General features: G+C 41.7%; 1 protein-coding gene across 8 annotated transcripts in view; it reads left to right on the forward strand.

Annotated features, from left to right (window-relative positions):
- Positions 1–972: 972 nt before the first annotated feature.
- The window catches only part of arfip1 (ADP-ribosylation factor interacting protein 1 (arfaptin 1)), a 42,721-nt gene continuing 24,118 nt past the window's right edge, over positions 973–19,575 (forward strand). For 2 of the 8 annotated variants that reach the window (XM_071406995.1, XM_071406992.1), the window contains exons 1-3: positions 1,016–1,166; positions 3,519–3,937; positions 7,946–8,044. In XM_071406995.1, coding sequence (XP_071263096.1) covers positions 3,521–3,937; positions 7,946–8,044 — 516 coding nt within the window. In that variant the 5' untranslated portion in view covers positions 1,016–1,166; positions 3,519–3,520. Of the gene's footprint in view, positions 1,167–3,518; positions 3,938–7,945; positions 8,045–19,575 lie in introns of all 8 variants that reach the window. The other 6 variants (XM_071406993.1, XM_071406994.1, XM_071406998.1 and 3 more) reach the window with 6 other exon arrangements.

Consider the following 19,575-nt stretch of genomic DNA (forward strand, 5'->3'; position numbering starts at 1 on the left):
AAGAAATTTGTGGAGTGGTTGAAAAACGAGTTTTAATGACTCCAACCTAAGTGTATGTAAACTTCCGACTTCAACTGTATGTACTGTAAATAAGGATGGTATGTTTTCTACTTCTAATACATTTGCAAAAATGTCTAAAAACCTGATTTAGCTTTGTCATTATGGGGTATTGTTTCTCAGTTGATTAGGAAAAAAAATATTTAATACATTTTAGAATAAGGCTTTAGTGTAATTTTTTTTGTGGAAAAAGTCAAGGGGTTTGAATACTGTCCGAATGCACTGTATAAGCCTACTCAGTTACACCCACAGATTACATTTCCAAAGAATTTACACAAATATTAGCATCATAGCTCTTATTGCAGGACTTTGACTGTGGGAAATCACCTCGCCAGTCATTCTATTGTGTGTTTTGGATAACAATTGAGACATGGATTGTGTATGTGTACCATTCAGAGGGGGGAATGGAAAATACAACATTTTTAAGGGCCTTTGAACGGTGTATGGTAGTAGGTGCCAAGTTCTGCTAGGTTTTTCTGGCTCAACAGTTTCCCGTGTGTTTCAAGAATTGTCTACCACCAAAAGGACACCCAGACAACTTGACACAACTGTGGGAAGCATTGGAATCAACATGGGCCAGCATCCCAATGGAACACTTTTGACACATTGTAGAGTCCATGCCTCGACGAATTGAAGCTGTTCTAAGAGCAAAAGGAGATGCAACTCAATATTAGGAAGGTGTTCCGAATGTTTTGTTTACTCAGTGTATGTATGCCCCTAATGTAAATATGCAGTCTAATACATACACAGTGCTATTTTAATAGTTTGTTTTACTGTTTATTGTCAAATGAATTATGTATTGTATTTATTTTTAAGTTATATAACAACATTCCAAACTTGTTTAGCATTATCTAGTAATATTCCACTATTTGTATCCGTTTGGATCAGTTTCAATGGGGAACTTTTATTTTGAATGCGAACCGCAAATTCCACTGTTGTCCTTATTGTGGGTAGCTTCACACAGGCCAGGGACACCGAGACCCAATGGGCGCTGAATTACATTTTATACTGTGAGTAGCAAGCTGGCTGTATTTTCTTCCCAAATCCCAGGAGTGGAACCGTTTGCACCAAGAAACACAGAGAGATAAAGGTCCGGACAAAAGCTGCAGGTGCATTTTCTGACCATTATCAGTTGCATATATAAGTGTTTCAGCACAACAACAAGCAGTCAAGCTAATAGCTAACTTTAGCTAAATAGGCAAGTTTAGTTAGCTAGCCAGTGACGGTCTATGACAGTGTCTCGTGAATCTGTGGTGCCTTGTGACTTAGCTAGCTGTTTTTGTTCTTATGTAACCTTTATTTAATTAGGCAAGTCATTTAAGAGCACATTATTATTTACAATGACGGCCTACCCGGCCAAACTCTCCCCTAAACTGGACGACGCTGGGCCGCCCTATGGGACTCGCGATCTCATTTGTATGTAGAAAAAGTTAGCGCTCGTGTCATCGCTGGTTTCCGCGTTTGGTGATTGTACTCAGCTGGACAAATGCAGAAAGTGGCACAGCCAAGGTTAAGCAACATGTTACGACGTTCTTCTGACTGACTGTCGACATTGTCATTCATAGTTAACAGTCACGTTACAGCTAGCAGGCAACTGTTACTGTACCTGCTAGTTAGCCAGCTACGTTTCAATGTTGTCTAAGTTAATGTTTCTAACTAGCTGGTTAACTAAGAAATATTTTAACGTTAGCTAGGTAGCGGTTAGGTACTATTTAAATCAAAAGTTAGTGTTGCTTTGTAAGAGTGGAATGCTAGCAGCGAAGCCATGCAACTTTTTAGGGTTTAGTTACAAACAGTTAAAAGTTAGCCAATAGTTTTATTTTCATTCAATAAATGAGAGGAGAACCACATATGAATGGGAACTTTATAAATGGCTACAAATTAGCATGTCCTCTTTTTTAAGATTGCAAACTAGTGAACTCACTACCGTTTACGTGTCCATTATGACATTTAGTCCGGTTGGTGAGTTCGTTTTGCGTTTGGATATATTTATTTATACACTCCATTGGCGATTCCAAATAATATCCACCCGCCCGGGGCACCGTGCCATGCAAAACGATCTTCCCTAGTTTCTTTCATTATTCTCTACTATATAAGTCAGACATTTAGGTCACCAACGCCCTCTGTTATAGAATCAAGTGTTAAACTTTTAAATCTAATTTGCATGCTTAAATTCTGTCACGCTTGAATTGGTTGATAATAACAACCATAGTCAACATTATCAGCTTTCCTTCTGTTTACAACAGTTTCATTAGTCCTCGGATAGATTTTTTATATTTGGTTCAAGACATCATGCCAATCGTGTCCTTAACTGAACAGGATGCATCAGCACCCTCATTTTAAAGTAAAACGTGACTTTAATGTTATAATGAGTAAAATGTTGAGGAAGAGTATAATGTTCTCTGTTCAGAGGTCTAAATGGTCATATTTTTTGCCTCCTTACATCTGTTTTTTAAAATTCCTTTTCCCATGACGTATACAGTCTAATATCTGGTAATCTACAGGAAGGACTGTTTTGCAGTTGGAGCCACAGTCTTGTGGTATTACCAGGAGATAAACATGCATACCACCCTGCATCCCACTGCTGGCTTGCTTCTGAAGCTAAGCAGGGTTGGTTCCTGGATGGGAGACCAGATGCTGCTGGAAGTGGTGTTGTAGGCACCCTTTCCTCTGGTCTTAAAAAAATATCCCAATTCCCCAGGGCAGTGATTGGGGACATTGCCCTGTGTCTTTTGGATGGGACGTTAAACGGGTGTCCTGACTCTCTGTGGTCACTAAAGATCCCATGGCACTTATTGTAAGAGTAGGGGTGTTAACCCCGGCGTCCTGGCTAAATTCCCAAACTGGCCCTCATACCATCACCGTGACCTAATAATTTTGTATTGACTTATGCCATGTTTTGATATCTGAGTGATAATGACTAACAAAATCAATCGGGCCCCCTGGGGGCCCTAAGCGACCACTTATGTCGCTTATGCCTGGAATCGCGTTTGCAGACATGTGTCAAGATCCCTGCACAAACAATGATTGTGTGGTGATGAACTAGCCTATTCAGCAGCATAGCTGTCCAACCTAATTTGTCAGTTCCCATTGTATGCAAGAATGTGCATTGACATTTGTCTCTGGAATAGTGGCCCAGGTGCTTTATGCCACCCCACCCTATGGAGTTGCATTTAAAATAGGCCTAGTATTTCTTCTTAACAATATTCAGCATGTGTAATATCATTACACTTTTTTACTCCTTGTTAAGTCTTAGTAAAACAGAATCACCAGACGAACACGCGTGCCATGAGTTTAGGCTACATTCTGTCCCCCCAGCAAATCAATAACTTGAAAGGACTGCTATCTTGTGTCTTGAGGTGTTGACCACCAATGTAGCTGCCTGGATCGATGCCCTCTACGTTATTAAATGTGGTGGCTGGTAGGGACCTATTCATGCCCTCCTATCTGTTTGTTTTCAGGAATGTCCGAAGTTAGTGTTGAGGCTGAGTCCCCAGCCCAGGACCTGCAAATGGATTCAGCTAAGAAGGCTCAGAATACTGAGGACTTTCAAAGAGAGAGCGAGGAGGATGCTCACAGCTTTGATAGTACTGAATATGTACTGAACAATGATGAAGTGCCTCATGGTGACAGAGCTGAAAACGACAGTGATGTTCAAAATGACAACGATAATGCTGAGAACAGCAATGGCGCTCAAATTGATGATGTTCAGAGCGATAATGAGAATACGCAAAACAGTGCGAATGCTGAGCACGATGATGATGTTCCAAGCACTAGTGGCAATGCACATTCCGACAATGCCGGTGATAAAAGGGAAAATTGCCATACAGTGACTACTGATAATGATACACCAAAGAAAAACGAAGATTCTCATACAAAGGTGACATATTTATCTTCAATGCAGACAACAGCTCTGGGAATCATTCATTCCAGCTCTCTGGTTCATGTTGCTATATGTCACAAAAACATGGATAGCGTTACACCATAGTTCAGGATATCGTTATTATTATGATATCCAATGCTGATGCAGTTTATGAACCATTTCTTAATACAACATGAACTTGAGTTAAAGCTCTGAATCAATAATTATACATTTTTGATTTACTTTAATCGTTGATCCCTTTTGGTTGTTGGTGCCTTCCCCTTACGTTTCAAATTTGTCTGCTTGGTGCAACTCTAGTAGGAGTACGGGCTAGTGCATTTGTGTTGTTGGTGTAACTTTTGCATAACTGTCTTTTACGGGGTGTACTTCCTGATTAGTTGTACTGTGATGTCTGGTAGCGCCAGTGAAAATGCTGGTGATGGCCTATGCTTCCTGTGAATTCCCCTGCATGCATTCTCCGCCTAATGCCAATACAATTGTTTAATTGAATTTGTATTTTTATTGATTAACTTTAATTGAGTTGTGTTTACAGGTACATGCCATGATGTTATGTTTGCCTTTGAGTCTCAGCATACCAGCCTGTAGCCACCTTTGTGCAGTAGTGACACTATTGTCCCCATCCTAGCCATGGTGTGGCCTGTATGTGTGACTGTTCCCTGCAATTATAAGAATCCAACCCAGTGTTTCCTGTGTGTGTGGATACAGCACCCTGAATTGAATAGGCCTGTCACATGGCTGGGTCATCGCTGTAGGCGGAAGGATTTGGACTGCTTCCTCCGTTTCCAGTCAATGTCAGATCCATTGCTGTTGTGTTCGACCACTCCAAGCTGTTAGTTCGATGCAGATTCCCTTAGGTCGTTCCCAACGTCGAATGAGTAATTGTGCTTCAGGTGGTGATGCTATGTTGGAGTGTTGTTGCTTCATTCCAACTGCCTCTTTTTATTTTATAGAAAGGCTGCATGAAGTAGTCACATACTATGCAATCACTGTACCCGTCTTGCTAGTAAGCCCCGTTTGCTTTACATTCTGCCCTGCTCTTTAAGAAGCGAGACTTGGTTTCCTCCCTCAGCTCAGCTGATCAGGAGGCTGCTGTTGTTATCCTTCCCTCCCCCCACTTGTTAGCTAGTTTCCAGGCTACTGAACTCCAGGGGCCTGAGCTCTGTCTCTCTGTTATGCCAAACATTGCCCCCATGTTCACCCTTTCAGTACCTTAGAACCATTTCTGTGTCTTGTAACCAGTCTGTTTGATCTTCAGGAATTGGTAGTGCTATTGGCTTTTGCCAACAAATGTATTTAATCTAGGTCTAGATATACCGGTAGTTGTTGAGGTTGTCAGGTGTCTATCAATACAGTTGTGTGAACACTGGTATACCCAACAACTCCCCGATGACTTGTTACAACTCATACTCTGGGAGGACAGATAGACGGGAGTCTGTCTTATCTACCTCAACAGTTAGACAAGCCTACCTGTGGATGTCTCTGTTGCCTGCCTGCATGTGGGTGTCTTGTGGCCTTTTTAAATATTCATGTTGTGTGTTATCTGATACCTGGTGCTCTCTGCACCGTTGACACACTCCGCTGCCAAAGCAGTCCAAATAATTTTATGAAGCTTGTTGTTGCTTATGGAGCTGGTTTCTGGGCAATGTTTAAAACAAGTTGAAAATACAGAGAATATCTTCATACACTGAATCCTATTGAACTATTGCAAATGCATTAGGACCTATGCTTTGTCCTAATGCAACGGAATAAGGAGAAAGTATACGGGCCTACTTCTTCCCTGGATGAGCCTCCAAAATATATTGAGGCCAAAACTCCAACACAACAGTCATTTATTAGGTTTTGTTGTCTGGAGTGGTTCATGTACTCATGCTCATACCAAATGACACACACACATAAACAAAGCGGTGCTGTGTGTTTGCACTTGTTTATAGTGTATTTTCCCATTTGCGTGAAGTGTGAAATAATAGTAATATTTAGGCAGCCACAAATTAATGTGTAGCCTCCAGGTTTGAACAAGCAGATAGCCTACTCTTGGTTCATGAACTTGATCCCACCTGGTTCCCATGAAGCAGACCTGTCCCATTCTCTGGTTGATTTTTGGCTCACTCTGTGATGCCATTTTATAAATCTTAAGGGCGTGGCTCATCCTCTCATTTTGATGTTAGCATTAGCACTGCTTGATCTCGTTAGCATGGTCTGAATGGAGCAGTTGAAGCTTACCTGCACCTCATACATGCATTTATGCTAGCGCTAGCCTATCTGCATTATTTAGACATCAGTCCAAGGCCACTGAGGAACGGAGTTCATGCTCGACTTTGGTATTTCCAAATAGTAATAAACCCTTGACAATTGCAGGGGACCACAGTGGTTTTAGAAACACCGATAATAAAGCTTCATACTATAAAAGTGCTATAAAAGTGCTAGCCTTTCACCGTAGCTACGCCAAGTTGGGTATCCTGGCCCAGAAAATGCAAAGCTTTTGTCATTCAGGCTTTTGTTTAAGTGTGATGTGTGAACAGCATTCTACTGTGTCCAACTTCCAAGAGGAAGTTATGGTGGTGTTGTAAGCCAATGTGTCGAAGCCTGACTTAATGATGTAATACAGCTTTCTATGTCCATTACATTTTATAGCAGGCATCAAAAGGCAAATTATTAACCACTGTTACAGTAATTCCACATGGGTCTTGTCAATGATAATGTCATGAGGTTTTCTACCGACAGACTATAGCCTAATAATAACTTTTCATTTCCTATAGAGAATTTGGAATTGTTTCACTGAATACTTTTTAAATTAAAATTGTAGCTCTTCTTGACCCATGGTTTAAGCAAAGCCTTTAGACAAAAACAGATTCATGCTTAATTGCCCGACACAATTCATTCTGCATGAACAGGGTTGGTGTTGCTGCTTTAGCAAGTACGCCCATTTGTATTTTTAGCCTCTTCTGACAGTGACTCAGACAGTCAGTGTGGTTCTGTGGGAGAAGGTGTAAATGTGCTCGTCACACTTCTCACAGTCCTACATATTCTCCCTATAGGTGACTGAAGTGTGTAAATGGCTTGAAGGGTTGCCCTTTGACTCTCTTCTTAACAATATCATACCAGACATTTAGCCCTATCTGTTTTGACAACTGGAACTTTTGTTTGGTCTGGTGTGGACAATTTTTTTGTATGTTGACTGACAGCGGCTTCACCCTCGTGTTTGTTGTATTTTCCTTGCCCAGATTCCTTGGAGGAGTCCTAGTTTATAAATATGAAACAGTACAAGAACTCTGCTTGACCCAGATAGTTCTGCTTTGTCTGAGGTAATGAGAGGCAATTTGAAAATCTATGTTACTCCGTCACAGCACAGCATCTCAATCCTAAAGGACTAAAGAGATGGTTGGATTTTTTTGCCCTGATAACTGTGGCAGACCTGGAATGGCCTGGGAGAGGCCCTCATAAAAGCATTGCCATGGAGACCGGGTGGATCTTTGGAACAACCGAAGGACCATGCGTTGATTCCAGTTATTTTTATGTAGAGTAGAAATTGTTAATTTGGTTGCAAGAAATATTTGATACTGCTCAATCAGGGCAGTGATGGCTAGCTCCAAGGCTCTAAAAACCATTTGAAGATTTCCAATTATTCTTGCTGTGTGAAGAGGTCAGGTGAGCTTGCATGTGAGGTATCTTGTGTAATTCTCTGAAGGTTGACTGATCTCCTTTTATGCAATAACTCAGCTTGAGCTTAATACACTGTTTAAAAACCACCCTTTTACTGCAGGATGTTATCTCAATTAATTGTTCATCACTTCTGGTGGCAGTGACCACAAGATGGCAGCCCATAGTCATCAAATTCTGTTGATAGAGTCCCCTCTGCTTACTCTTCCAGACAAACGTTAGGTTAAAAGCATAGGCCTACAGCTTCACTCATGCACAGAGCACACTTGGAAGAGGAAATTGAGGTAAGTCTCATGCAATGTATGAAACACTGTGTTAATCTCTTACCGTAGCTGTTTGTGATTGCAGGACAGCACTATGGATGAGGAGGTCCACAGGAGCCCTGCGGCAGAGATATCGGTCACCAGCAATGGAGACCAGGAGGAGAGCCACGAGGATGTATTCAGGGTAAGGGCTGGACAGGGCCGCCTTTTTGGCACTGCATTCACTCACTACATATAATTACATGCACGCACTGCTTCGCAAAACTGAGTTTGCACTTGAATTTTTTACTTGAAAGGGAACCACATTATTGCGACAATAATGAAGACAGAATGAATTGGTAGGTTTAAGCAACTTTGCAATCGGAGCCAGTGGAATAATGCACTGATCGATTGGGCAATTGGATACACAACGGTGCTTGAGCTTACAGCCAAGCTTTACAAAAGGAGTTTATTTTATTTCCGGGAACATGTCGAAATCAGCAGTTTGCCCAAGTCAGATCCACACCAGCCTCCATATAATGAATAGCCCTGCACTGACTGGCATTTCTATGGTCATTCATAAGGCACAGATGGCTTCCATTGCTGTTGTTAAAAATATTTTTTTAAATCACAAATGTGATGATGGATAAATTGGCCAAGAAATACCTTGACACCCAGCGTCATTGTCAACCTGTTTATAATATGGTCATAGTGCATATATTTAGACCTGTTGTGACATACAGTATGTTGCTTTATTTTATGGCTGGTTATGACACCTACATGAGTGTCAAAAGCTACCATACAAGGCAAAATTATTACATTGCACCATAGTGTACTGTCAACAGTATGTTTATGTTATGTTATTTTTTGGGAAATTGACCATATAAAATTATCATTGTTATTGTGCACACATTGATGTCAGACATGCTCCTACCCCAATGTTCAGTTGCTGATGAATACAGGAGCAGATTTCAGGAGCAGGACAAGACACCCTCTTTGTGACTGATGACTGATTTAAGGACATTTACGTGATAGGCCTATCTGGTGTTTATGATTGATGGTCATAATGATTTTTGACATTGTCAAGGTGTATGTTCTTAGTCCAAGTAAAGTGACACAGGATGGTCATAATGCTTCATGACGGTGTCATAAAGTGTATTTCCTACAAGTTCTTTAAAATATGATGAAAAAACATTACTGTAAAGAGTTCATTACAACAACAAAGGATTTAAGAAACAAACATTCAAGCGAAAGGAAACTTCGTGGCTGAAAATTATAATTAAAAAAATAAATGTGGGGTTTGACACATTTATGTAGGTGTCATAACCAGCTGTACAATAACGCAATATATGTCAAAACACTTGTAAATATATGGGTTATGGCAAGTTGTCAGCTGTTATGACATTATGACATGGTTATGACCATGTCATAACTTGTTGACACTGGGTGTCAAGTAAAGCGTTACCAAATTATCTCCCCAGCAATGATAGTCTAACCATATTCCTAGTGCTATACAATTATTCAATAAAGGATTACATTTCATATAGCTTGCCACTGTAGCTACATGGTTGTAGTTGTAATCAGTAGGATCAGGCAGCAGGTATTCTCCTCCACTCTCTGAGGAGGATAATTGGTTGTCAGTGAAATTCCGTTTCAACCTTAGTTTGTCGCAGTGCGATAAGACATCTAGACTGCGATCCTTGGCATGGCTTTTAACAGGCAAGCAGTGTCCGGCTTTGTTTATTGTCGCATCAATTTACGAGACATACAATGACGTTTGGAAAGATGTGTCTTTGTAAGGATTACATCGCTGCAAGACATACTATGGATGGACCTAGGCTCCACTACATACTGGTAACTGACAAAATAAAGGAAAAGCCAACGTAGTGTCTTAACTCATTACAGTCGAAGTCCTGTCTACGCCGGGGAAGGGAGGGGGGTTCTACTAAGCTGTATGGAATTGTTTTAAGAAGGTCATACCAAGGATCATTTTGCTATTTGATTTTGAGACCCCTTGAAGTATATAATAAAAAATAAAATATATATATATATGTAACAATTATTAGATGAAAATGTGTATTTGGCCTTGCTACGTATTAGCCCATACGAATAAATTGAATAACAGATTCACTACATGGAACAAATATCAAAATTAAGTTAGTTCTATAGTGTCTCTCCTATATCTGAGAGATATATGTTTTACATGTATTTAACTCCTTATTTTTGGCACTAAATCTCCACATATACACAAAATTATGTGGACACCTCTTCAAATTAGTGGATTTGGCTATTTGAGGCACACCCGTTGATGATAGGTGTATAATATCAAGCACACAGCCAAGCAATCTCCATAGACAAACATTGGCAGTAGAATGGCCTTACTGAAGAGCTCAGTGACTTTCAACTTGGCACCGTCATAGGATGCCACCTTTTCAAAAAGTCAGTTTGTCAAATTTCTGCCCTGCTTGAACTGCCCCGGTCAATTGTAATTGCTGTGTTTGTGAAGTGGAAACGTCTAGTGACAACAACGGCTCAGCCGCGAAATTGCAGGGCACACAACCTCACAGAAAGGGACAGCTCAGTGGTGAAGCACGTAGTGTGTAAGAAGTCGTCTGTCCTTAGTTGCTACGCTCAGTACTGAGTTCCAAACTGCCTCTGAAAGCAACGTCAGCACGAGCTGTTTCGTCAGAAGCTTCATGAAATGGGTTTCCATGGCCGAACAGCCACACACAAGCCCAAGATCACCATGCGCAATGCCAAGCGTCAGCTGGAGTGATTTAAAGCTTGCCGCCATTAAACTCTGGAGCAGTGGAAACGCTTTTTCTGGAGCGATGAATTACGCTTCACCATCCGGCAGTTCGAAGGACAAATCTGGGTATCTCGGAAGCTAGGAGAACGCTACCTGCCGCAATGCATGGTGCCAACTGTGCAGTTTGGTGGAGGAGGAATAATGGTCTGGGGCTGTTTTCATGGTTCGGGCTAAGCCCCTTGGTTCCAGTGACGGAAAATGCCCCTTGGTTCCAGTGAAGGAAAATCTTAATGCTACAGCGTACAATGACGTTCTTGAAAATTCTGTTCTTCCAAATTTGTGGACTGTTTGGGGAAGCCCCTTTCCTGTTTCAGCATGACAATGTACCCTTGCACAAAGCGAGGTCCATGCAGAAATGGTTTGTCGAGATCGGTGTGGAAGAACTTGACTGGCCTCCACAGAGCCCCATCGAATCCCTTTGGGATGAATTGGAATGCCGTCTGCGAGCCAGGCCTAATCGCTCAACATCAGTGTCCGACCTCACTAATGATCTTGTGGCTGAATGGAAGCAAGTCCCCGCCGCAATGTTCCAACATCTACTGGAAAGCCTTCCCAGAACAGTGGAGTCTGTTATAGCAGCAAAGGGGGGACCAACTCTATATTAATGCCCATGATTTTTGGAATGAGATGTTAAACGAGCAGGTGTCCACATGTCGTGTACTTACATACATTTTTTCAAACTGGTACCAGTTGACCATTAGACAAGTCTTTTGAGGCCTGTGGGCGTCCTAGAGCAAACAACCAACATGTATGTGTTCGTGAGAGTCTCACCGTTTAGTGTGTAGCACAAACTGTTCGGACGCTACAGCTTGTGGAGGCCATAGAGCAAAACGGAGAACACCATTTTGTTCATGAGTCATCTTTCCATAGCGGTGTCATAATATTTTGTAGGCAAAAATGTTCGGACTCTACAGATAATTTTGTGAGAAGACCGATTTTTGGGATGTCTCAAAGCTGTGTTTGTCAGACCATAACTCTATCACCTTTCACCGCAGATGCGGAAGTGCTACATAGTTGGATTGAGAAGCATCTAATGCATTTCTCTAGGTTAAAAAAATATTTTTATTTGGATTTTTATATTATGCTTATTAGATTTCCACAGGTTCGCAGACATTACTCTAGGGGTTAATAGGGTGTTGGGCCACCGCAAGCCGCCAGAACAGCATTAATGCGCCTTGGCATAGATTCTACAAGTGTCTGGAACTTTATTGGATAGATGTGACACCATTTTTCCACAAGAAATGCAATCATTTTGTGTTTTGTTGCTGGTGGTGGAAAATGCTTTGTCAGTCGCCATTCCAGAATCTCCCATAAGTGTTCAATTGGGTCAAGATCTGGTGACTGCCATGCATATGGATTACATAGTTTTCAAGCTCGTTAAACCATTCGGTGGCCACTCGTGCCCTGGGGATGTGGGCATTGTCATCCTATGGGGTATAGCCATGGTAGCCAAAACAATGAGCAACTGGGCCTGCCAAGCATTTTTATGACCCTAAGCATCAATTGTTTAGGAATTGCTCAGGAACCACACCTGCTTTCAATATACTTGGTCTCCCACATTTAAAGTAATTTGATGCCCCAGCTGTGCATTTGAAACAGTAGCAGCAGTAGCAGCAGCTCTTTTTGTGGCTTCACATCATGGGATTTAATTATGTTTTTGTTTTTTTCAATTTAAAGTTTTATTAAGTTTTCAAACAACCAACCAAACACATTCCACATTCACAGATGTGACAGACTTAAAAAAACTAACTAATAATAATAATAATAATAATAAAAATAAAAATAAATGTTATATATATATATATATATATATACATATATACATATCTACATACATACACACATACACACATACACACAAATAATAATTATAACAAAATTTAAAATGTAGAACTTGCAGCAGCACTATCAAGGTTCTTATTTGCTATTTCCAGCCTTAGCTGAGATGAGATGACGAGCCAATGATTAGTTTTTAGATTTTACAGCACCTTACACAACACGCATCTGCTCACCTCCCCGATCCCCCCATTCACTCTGTCCAATTTGAGATATAGTGGAGTAGTGGAGACCAGAGTCTATCAAACTTGGGCTGTCTCTTGTGGAGGTCATAAGTGAGCTTTTCAAGAGGGAGAAAGTCAACAATCTGGTCAATCCACATTTTAAATGTAGGAGAGGTACTAGAGGCCCACAATAGAAGGATACATTTCTTAGCAAAGTATGTAATGGTCATGAGCAAATTTTCTCTGTCAGGATCAAGAACAAAGTCCTGCTGGGCATTAAGAAGATAGAGACACGGGGTCATATCAAACTGTACATCTAGTATTTTCTGTGCAGCAGTATGTATAGATTGCCAAAATCTGGCAATCTCTCTACAGCTCCAAAATACATGCATATAGGTTCCACTTTCAGAGGTACATCTTTTACAGTTAGGAGAAATGTCTGTTTTCATTTTATGGAGTCTCAAGGGAGTGTAATAAAATTTGTACAAAAATTTGTAATTCGATTCTTTCATTTTTACATTAGTAGAGGAGCAGTATACCCTGTCGCAAACCTCCGCCCATAACTCATCACTGATAGTCAGACCAAGGTCCTTTTCCCAGATTATTTTCAAAGGAGTAAAGGAGGAGCCTCCTTTCTCAGAAAGGAGTCTATAGATATAGGATATTTTGCCTTTAATGGATTGTGCTGTGACAAGAAGGGTTTCAACTTCGTTCAACTGAGTTCTAAACCTCCTCTTGGAAGTAAATGAGGAGATGACATGTCTAATTTGAAGATATTTTTAAAAAAAAAATGGGATCTTGGCACATTGAATTCACTGCAGAGCTCTTGAAAGGATTTCAGTGTAGTGGTCTTCTGATGAAATAGGTCTGAAAAGGTCCTGATTCCTAGAGTATGCCAAAGATTAAAGTTGGCATCCCTCAGGGCTTTTGGCAAGTCTGGGTTGCCTACTATAGGCGAGTGAGAGCATATTTGGGAGGAGATGCCCAGGTATTTCTTACAGTCCCTCCACGCTAGTAGGGTGCTGTAAATCACAAATGTTTTGGCTATGTTGCCCACTTCACTAAAGTTATTAATGAATATAGTTGAGCTTAGTGGCAATGAACCACAGGATTGGGCTTCTATCTGGATCCACGTTGACTCTTGTCTGTTTGTGATCCATGTTAGCATGTTGCGGATTTGGGCGGACCAGTAGTACAATTGAAGGGAGGGAAGGGCAAGACCGCCCTTAGATTCAGGTTTCGATAGAGTGGAGAGCTTGATCCTAGGTTTTTTATTGCCCCATATAAATTTGGTGATGCTTTGGTTAATTGTTTTGAAAAAGGAAGCTGGGAGATAGCATGGGAGCATCTGAAATAAATAGTTCAGTCTAGGGAGGATGTTCATACGGATTACATTAATTCTTCCTACTAAGCTAATTGGGAGGGAGATCCAGGTTTGGAGGTTGTTTTTGATTCGATCCAGGAGTGGAAGATAATTCTCCTTGAAAAGCCTATTCAGATCTGGTGTTATGAATATCCCAAGGTATTGAAACCCCTGTGTCTTCCATTGGAATGGGCATAGTGTCTTCATAGAACTGGTGAGTGTAATATTGAGAGGGCAGACAGTGGATTTGTTAAAATTTATCTTATAACCTGAAAACGTGCCATACTGAGCAATTGTGTCTAAAATGGGAGGAAGGGATTTCTCAGGGTTGGATATGTAGAGCAAGACATCATCCGCGTAAAGCGAAATCTTGTGCTGCAGGCCGCCTGCAGGAACACCTGTAATACTTGAATTGCTCCTTATCAACTCTGCCAGAGGCTCCGCCCCCAACAAGTAGAGCAGGGGGGATAGCGAGCACCCTTGTCTTGTGCCCCGTCCCAAAGAGAATCTGTCAGAGTTCAGTCCGTTAGTAGTCACCATGGCATTTGGATGAGAGTATAGTGATTTGATCCATTTAATAAAGTTTGGGCCCATATTGAACTTTTCTAAGACTGAGAACAAAAAGCTCCACTCCATCCTGTCGAACGCCTTCTCAGCATCCAGTGAAGCCAGCAGGACAGGGGTCTTCTGTGCGTTTACTTGATCAATAATATCAAAAAGACGGCGAATGTTATCAGAAGAGTATCTGTCTCTAATAAATCCAGTTTGGTCCGCTTTTATTATTTTGGGAAGAAGAGTGTTTAGTCTTTTGGCCAGCAATTTGGTAATTATTTTGTAGTCGAAATCCAACAAGCTTATGGGCCGGAAGGAGGAGCAGGATAGGGGGTCCTTGTCTTTTTTGAGCAACACTGTAATGCGAGCTGTGCGCATTGAGTCTGGGAGAACTCCGTTTTTGCAAAAATCCTCCAGCATTGGCATGAAAATAGGGCTAAGCTGGGGCCAAAAAGCTTTGTAGAACTCTCTGGGGAATCCATCTGGGCCTGGGGACTTGTTAGGTGGCATGGAGGTAATTGCCTCCAGGATCTCCTCAGGAGTGAAGGGGGAGTTGAGATCTTCTTGGTCAGTCTCTGATAGTTTAGGTAGCGAGATTCCCTCTAGGAAGGAGTGGAGTTCTGCTTCCGTGTGTTTTCTCTCAGAGGTATATAGTTTGCAGTAAAAATCATGAAAAGTTAAATTGATCTTTTTTGGGTCATATGTGACCTCGTCCTCTGCTGTTCGGATAGCCATAATTGTACGCTCTGACTGCTCTTTTTTTAATTGATAAGCAAGCAATCTACTAGGCCTATTGCTATACTCATGGTATTTCTGTTTAGTAAAGAAAACTTTTTTTTTAATCTCCCGAGTATAGTCCAAATTCAGTTTGGCTTTGGCTGCTTTAAGTTGACTCCAGGAGGTGCTGTCTGTGGATTGTTTATGTACTTTTTCACAGCGTTCCAGCTCCCTCTCCAGATCTAGCCTGTGTGCTTCCATTGCTTTTTTCTTAGAGGAAGCATATGCAATTAGATGACCTCTTAGTGTGGCTTTAGCAGCGTCCCACATTGTGGCCGGAGAAACAGGAGAATCTTTGTTGTCTTGTGTGTAGTTGTCTATCCATGTAGTTACCAATGTATGGAATGCTTCGTTTGATAGCATGGAGGTGTTGAATTTCCAGCTCTTTGACCTCGGGATGTTTTTGCAGAGGTCAAAGCGGAGGTGGACAAAGGCGTGATCCGAAAGCGCTATGGGTACGATTCTACACGTGGCTGAATTTATGAAACTCTTTGGGATAAAAATGTAATCTATACGGGAGTAGGTGTTATGGACATTAGAGTAGTATGTATAGTCCATAGATGAGCTATTAGTCTCTCTCCAGATATCTATCAGTCCCATCTCTTTAGTAAGAGAGTTCAACATCTTTGCAGATCTAGGATTTGTGGTGGGGACTTGAGATGATTTGTCTAGGGTTGGGTTCAGGGTACAATTAAAATCTCCGGCCAACACTCCAAAGGAAACACAATGCTCATTGAACAGGGTTATCATTTTCGACATAAAAGCAGGAGTATCTGTGTTAGGGGCGTATATGTTTAAGAGAGTAATTGGTTGCCCATACAGTGACCCAGTTATCAAAATAAATCTCCCCTCCGGATCAGATATGTTTTTGTCAATTATGAATGGAACATTCTTATGGATAAGTATGGCTGTGCCTCTACTGTTGGATTTGAAAGATGAGAAATACACCTGTCCCACCCAAGCTCTGCGGAGTTTGGCATGTTCAGCATCACAGAGGTGTGTCTCTTGCAATAGCGCGATGTCTGCTTTTTCCTTTTTTAGAGCACATAGTATCTTTTTCCGTTTTATTGCATGACCTAGACCATGGCAGTTCCATGTCAATAGATTTAAGGTACTAGTCATCGTCATCGAACAGTAATCGAACTTTAGTGCAAGTCATCTCTGGGTAAATGTGGATAGTAGTTACAGCTGCGTTCACATAAAAGGAAAATAAATGGTTTACATAAAATAACAGTCTCTGAACACCCCAGCCGAGTTCCCAAACAACTCGACATATCCCGTTGGATCTATTACCTCCCCGCTCAGTCACAATTCTGTGTTCCCACAACAACAACAAAAAAACCGGGAACAGTTAGCAACGCACAACGTCTCCCCCTCCCCACCAAAGAAATGCCTCATCCTCTCCGCCCCGCATTGGGTAAATGACAACGTAGCCCCCGTCCAGACCACATTAAAAATGGGAGAAAATAAAATCAATAGCCCAGCCTACATATAGTAGGCCTAGGTTATAATATGGAGCCTATCCCTCTCAGCTAAAGGAACATAAATATAGATTAGACGGCTATAATGACATTTAGCAGGGCGGGTGGGTCTTTGGATATCGGCTATATGTTGTCTTACCTCCTTTAGTAATAATAGTAATCGCATTTAGTCATTGGTCCATTTCTCATTGACCGGGGTTGTCTTTCAAAAAACGTTTTGCCTCTTCGGGAGTTTTGAAGTGTCGCAGGGCTCCTTGGTAAAGAATCCTGAGCTCGTTTGGGTATTTGAATCCCCTAAAGATGCCTCGGTCAATGGAGCATTTCTTCACCTCGTCAAACTCTCGGCGCTTTCGGCGTATTCCAGCTGACAGGTCCTGGAGCAAGATGAGTTTGGCGTTTCCCACTGTAATGGTGTTGGTTTTCGCCGCCTGTAGGACTCGTTCCTTGTCGGTGAATCTCAAGAAACGTATGGTGATTGGGCGCGGTGGTTGTCTGGCTGCTGGTGGGGGCCTCAGTGCTCGGTGAGCTCTCTCGAGTTCTATGGGTCTGTCGGTGGACAGGTGGAGCCACTCGGGAAGTTTGTCTTGCAGGTAGCGGATCAGTGGCATGTTTCCCTCTTCTTTTTCGCCCAGATTTAATAGAACACAATTATTCCTTCGCCCCCTGTTTTCCAGGTCCTCTGTTTTCTCTTCCAGCTGCTCTATTTTTTTTTTAGCATATGCTATTGTTTCCATGGCGTCTGTCTAAGTTTTCCGTGGATAGGATTCGCCTCTCTGCCTCGTCCAGGCGCCCCGCGTTTATGGTTATCTTGTTGTTTATGTCAGGCAAAGCATTTTCCAGGATTGTCACCTTGCCCCCTATCGCACTGAGCTGAGCGTTAATGGCATCTAGTTTAGTGTTGAGTTCTGTACGTTGGGATCTCAGCTCAGAAAAGATGTCTTCGACAGAGTGCGAGGTTGGCCTTCGTTGGGCCTCGGGGGGGAACGGGTCCTCTTGCTCCTGGCTAATGGCGCTAGCTTTTTCTGAAGCTAGCTGCTTCTTGGAGGCTTTTTCCGTCGCTAGTGCTCGAGTCCGGGTAAAAATGTCACCTGTAGTGTCGCCTTTTGTAGCCGCCATGACTTTTTGACTAAAGCTAAATGAGTTTAAACTTGAAGTGGAGGTAAGATTAGGAATTGGAAACTACTTGTGCGGAGCTCCTAGTTCATGCGGCCATCTCGTTCAGGGGTCACGTGATCCCTCTTAATTATGTTTTGATAAGATGGATAGGCCTATACTTTACATATGCATAGCCTCTACACTAACTCCCCATAATGACAAAATGAAAACACGTTTTTTGACATTTTTGCTAATTTTATTGAAAATGAGATACAGAAATGTCTCTTGCATAAGTATTCACACCCATGAGTCAATACTTTGTAGAAACACCTTTGGTGGAAATTACAGCTTTGAGTCATCTTGGCTATGTCAGTATCAGCTTTGCACATCAGGATTTGGGGATTTTCTCCCATTTTTCATTGCAATTTTTCTCATGCTCTGTTAAGTTAGTTTGGGAGCTATGGTGAACAGCAATCTTCATGTCTTTCCACAGATTTTCAATGGGATTCAAGTCTGGACTTTGGCTTGACTGCTGAAGGACTTTCATATTCTTGTTCTGAAGCCATTCCAGCGTGGCTTTGGCTGTATGCTTGGGGTCATTGTCCTGTTGGAATGTAAATCTTTGCCCCAGTCTAAGGTCGTTTGCACTCTGAAGCAGGTTCTCATCAAGGATTTGCCTGCATTTGACTCTATTTCATTATTCCTCTATCCTTACCAGTCTCCGAGTCCCTGCTGCTAAAAAGCATCCCCATAGCATGATGCTGCCACCACCATGCTTCACGGTAGGGATGGTGTTAGACGAGTGATGAGCTGTGCCTGGGTTTCTCCAGACATAGCACTTTGCATTCAGGTCTCATTAAACCACATAATCTTTTGCCTTATGATCTGAGACTTTCACATGCCTTTTTGCAAACTCCAGGCGTGCTGTCATGTTCCTTTTTCTCAGGAGTGGCTTCCGTCTAGCCACTCTCCCATAAAGCCCAGATTGGTGAAGTGCTGTGGAGACTGTTGTCCTTCTGGCAGGTTTTCTGATCTCAGCAGAGGAACTCTAGTTCTGGTCATCAGGTTCATTACAAACAAACATGTTCTGGGGAAATATGGTCATCTATGTAAAATAATGTTCATAGGTGAAAGGAAGAATGCGATATGCTTAATCTCCTAATGTATTGCACATGTTGACTGCAGGTATTTTCTTAAAGTAGCTACAAATATTAAAATGTATTGTAAAACAAAATTTCAACGGCATTGAATAAGCATCCCGTGGCTAGTTCCTAATACCCCAGTACATACGTTATACCACCTAAGCCTAACCGGTATACATGTAATCCTACGTATGTAATGGATCAAACCATAGGCCTATTCTTGTCCGTTGTCCATGTGGTTTTGTTGCTGCTCTCTATCTATGCCCATGTTTATCATGTATTGATTGATGAATATATCATACTTATCCACGTTAGAAAATGCAGACCGATGGTACATGGTATTAACATGAATGTCAAGACAGACATTGTGAAAATTGGTCGCATGCAGTTCAAATCCTGTCGATCCTCTGTTTATGTCACTGACGGTAAGGCTTTTGTGACCATTGTAAGCACACAGGACATCGCCCCATTGGGGTCTTGCTGTCTAATTTGTTTAGGGATCGTGCCGTGCTTTGTT

Source organism: Salvelinus alpinus, chromosome 6, assembly GCF_045679555.1.
Source record: "Salvelinus alpinus chromosome 6, SLU_Salpinus.1, whole genome shotgun sequence".
In the NCBI taxonomy this organism is placed as follows: Eukaryota; Metazoa; Chordata; class Actinopteri; order Salmoniformes; family Salmonidae; genus Salvelinus; species Salvelinus alpinus.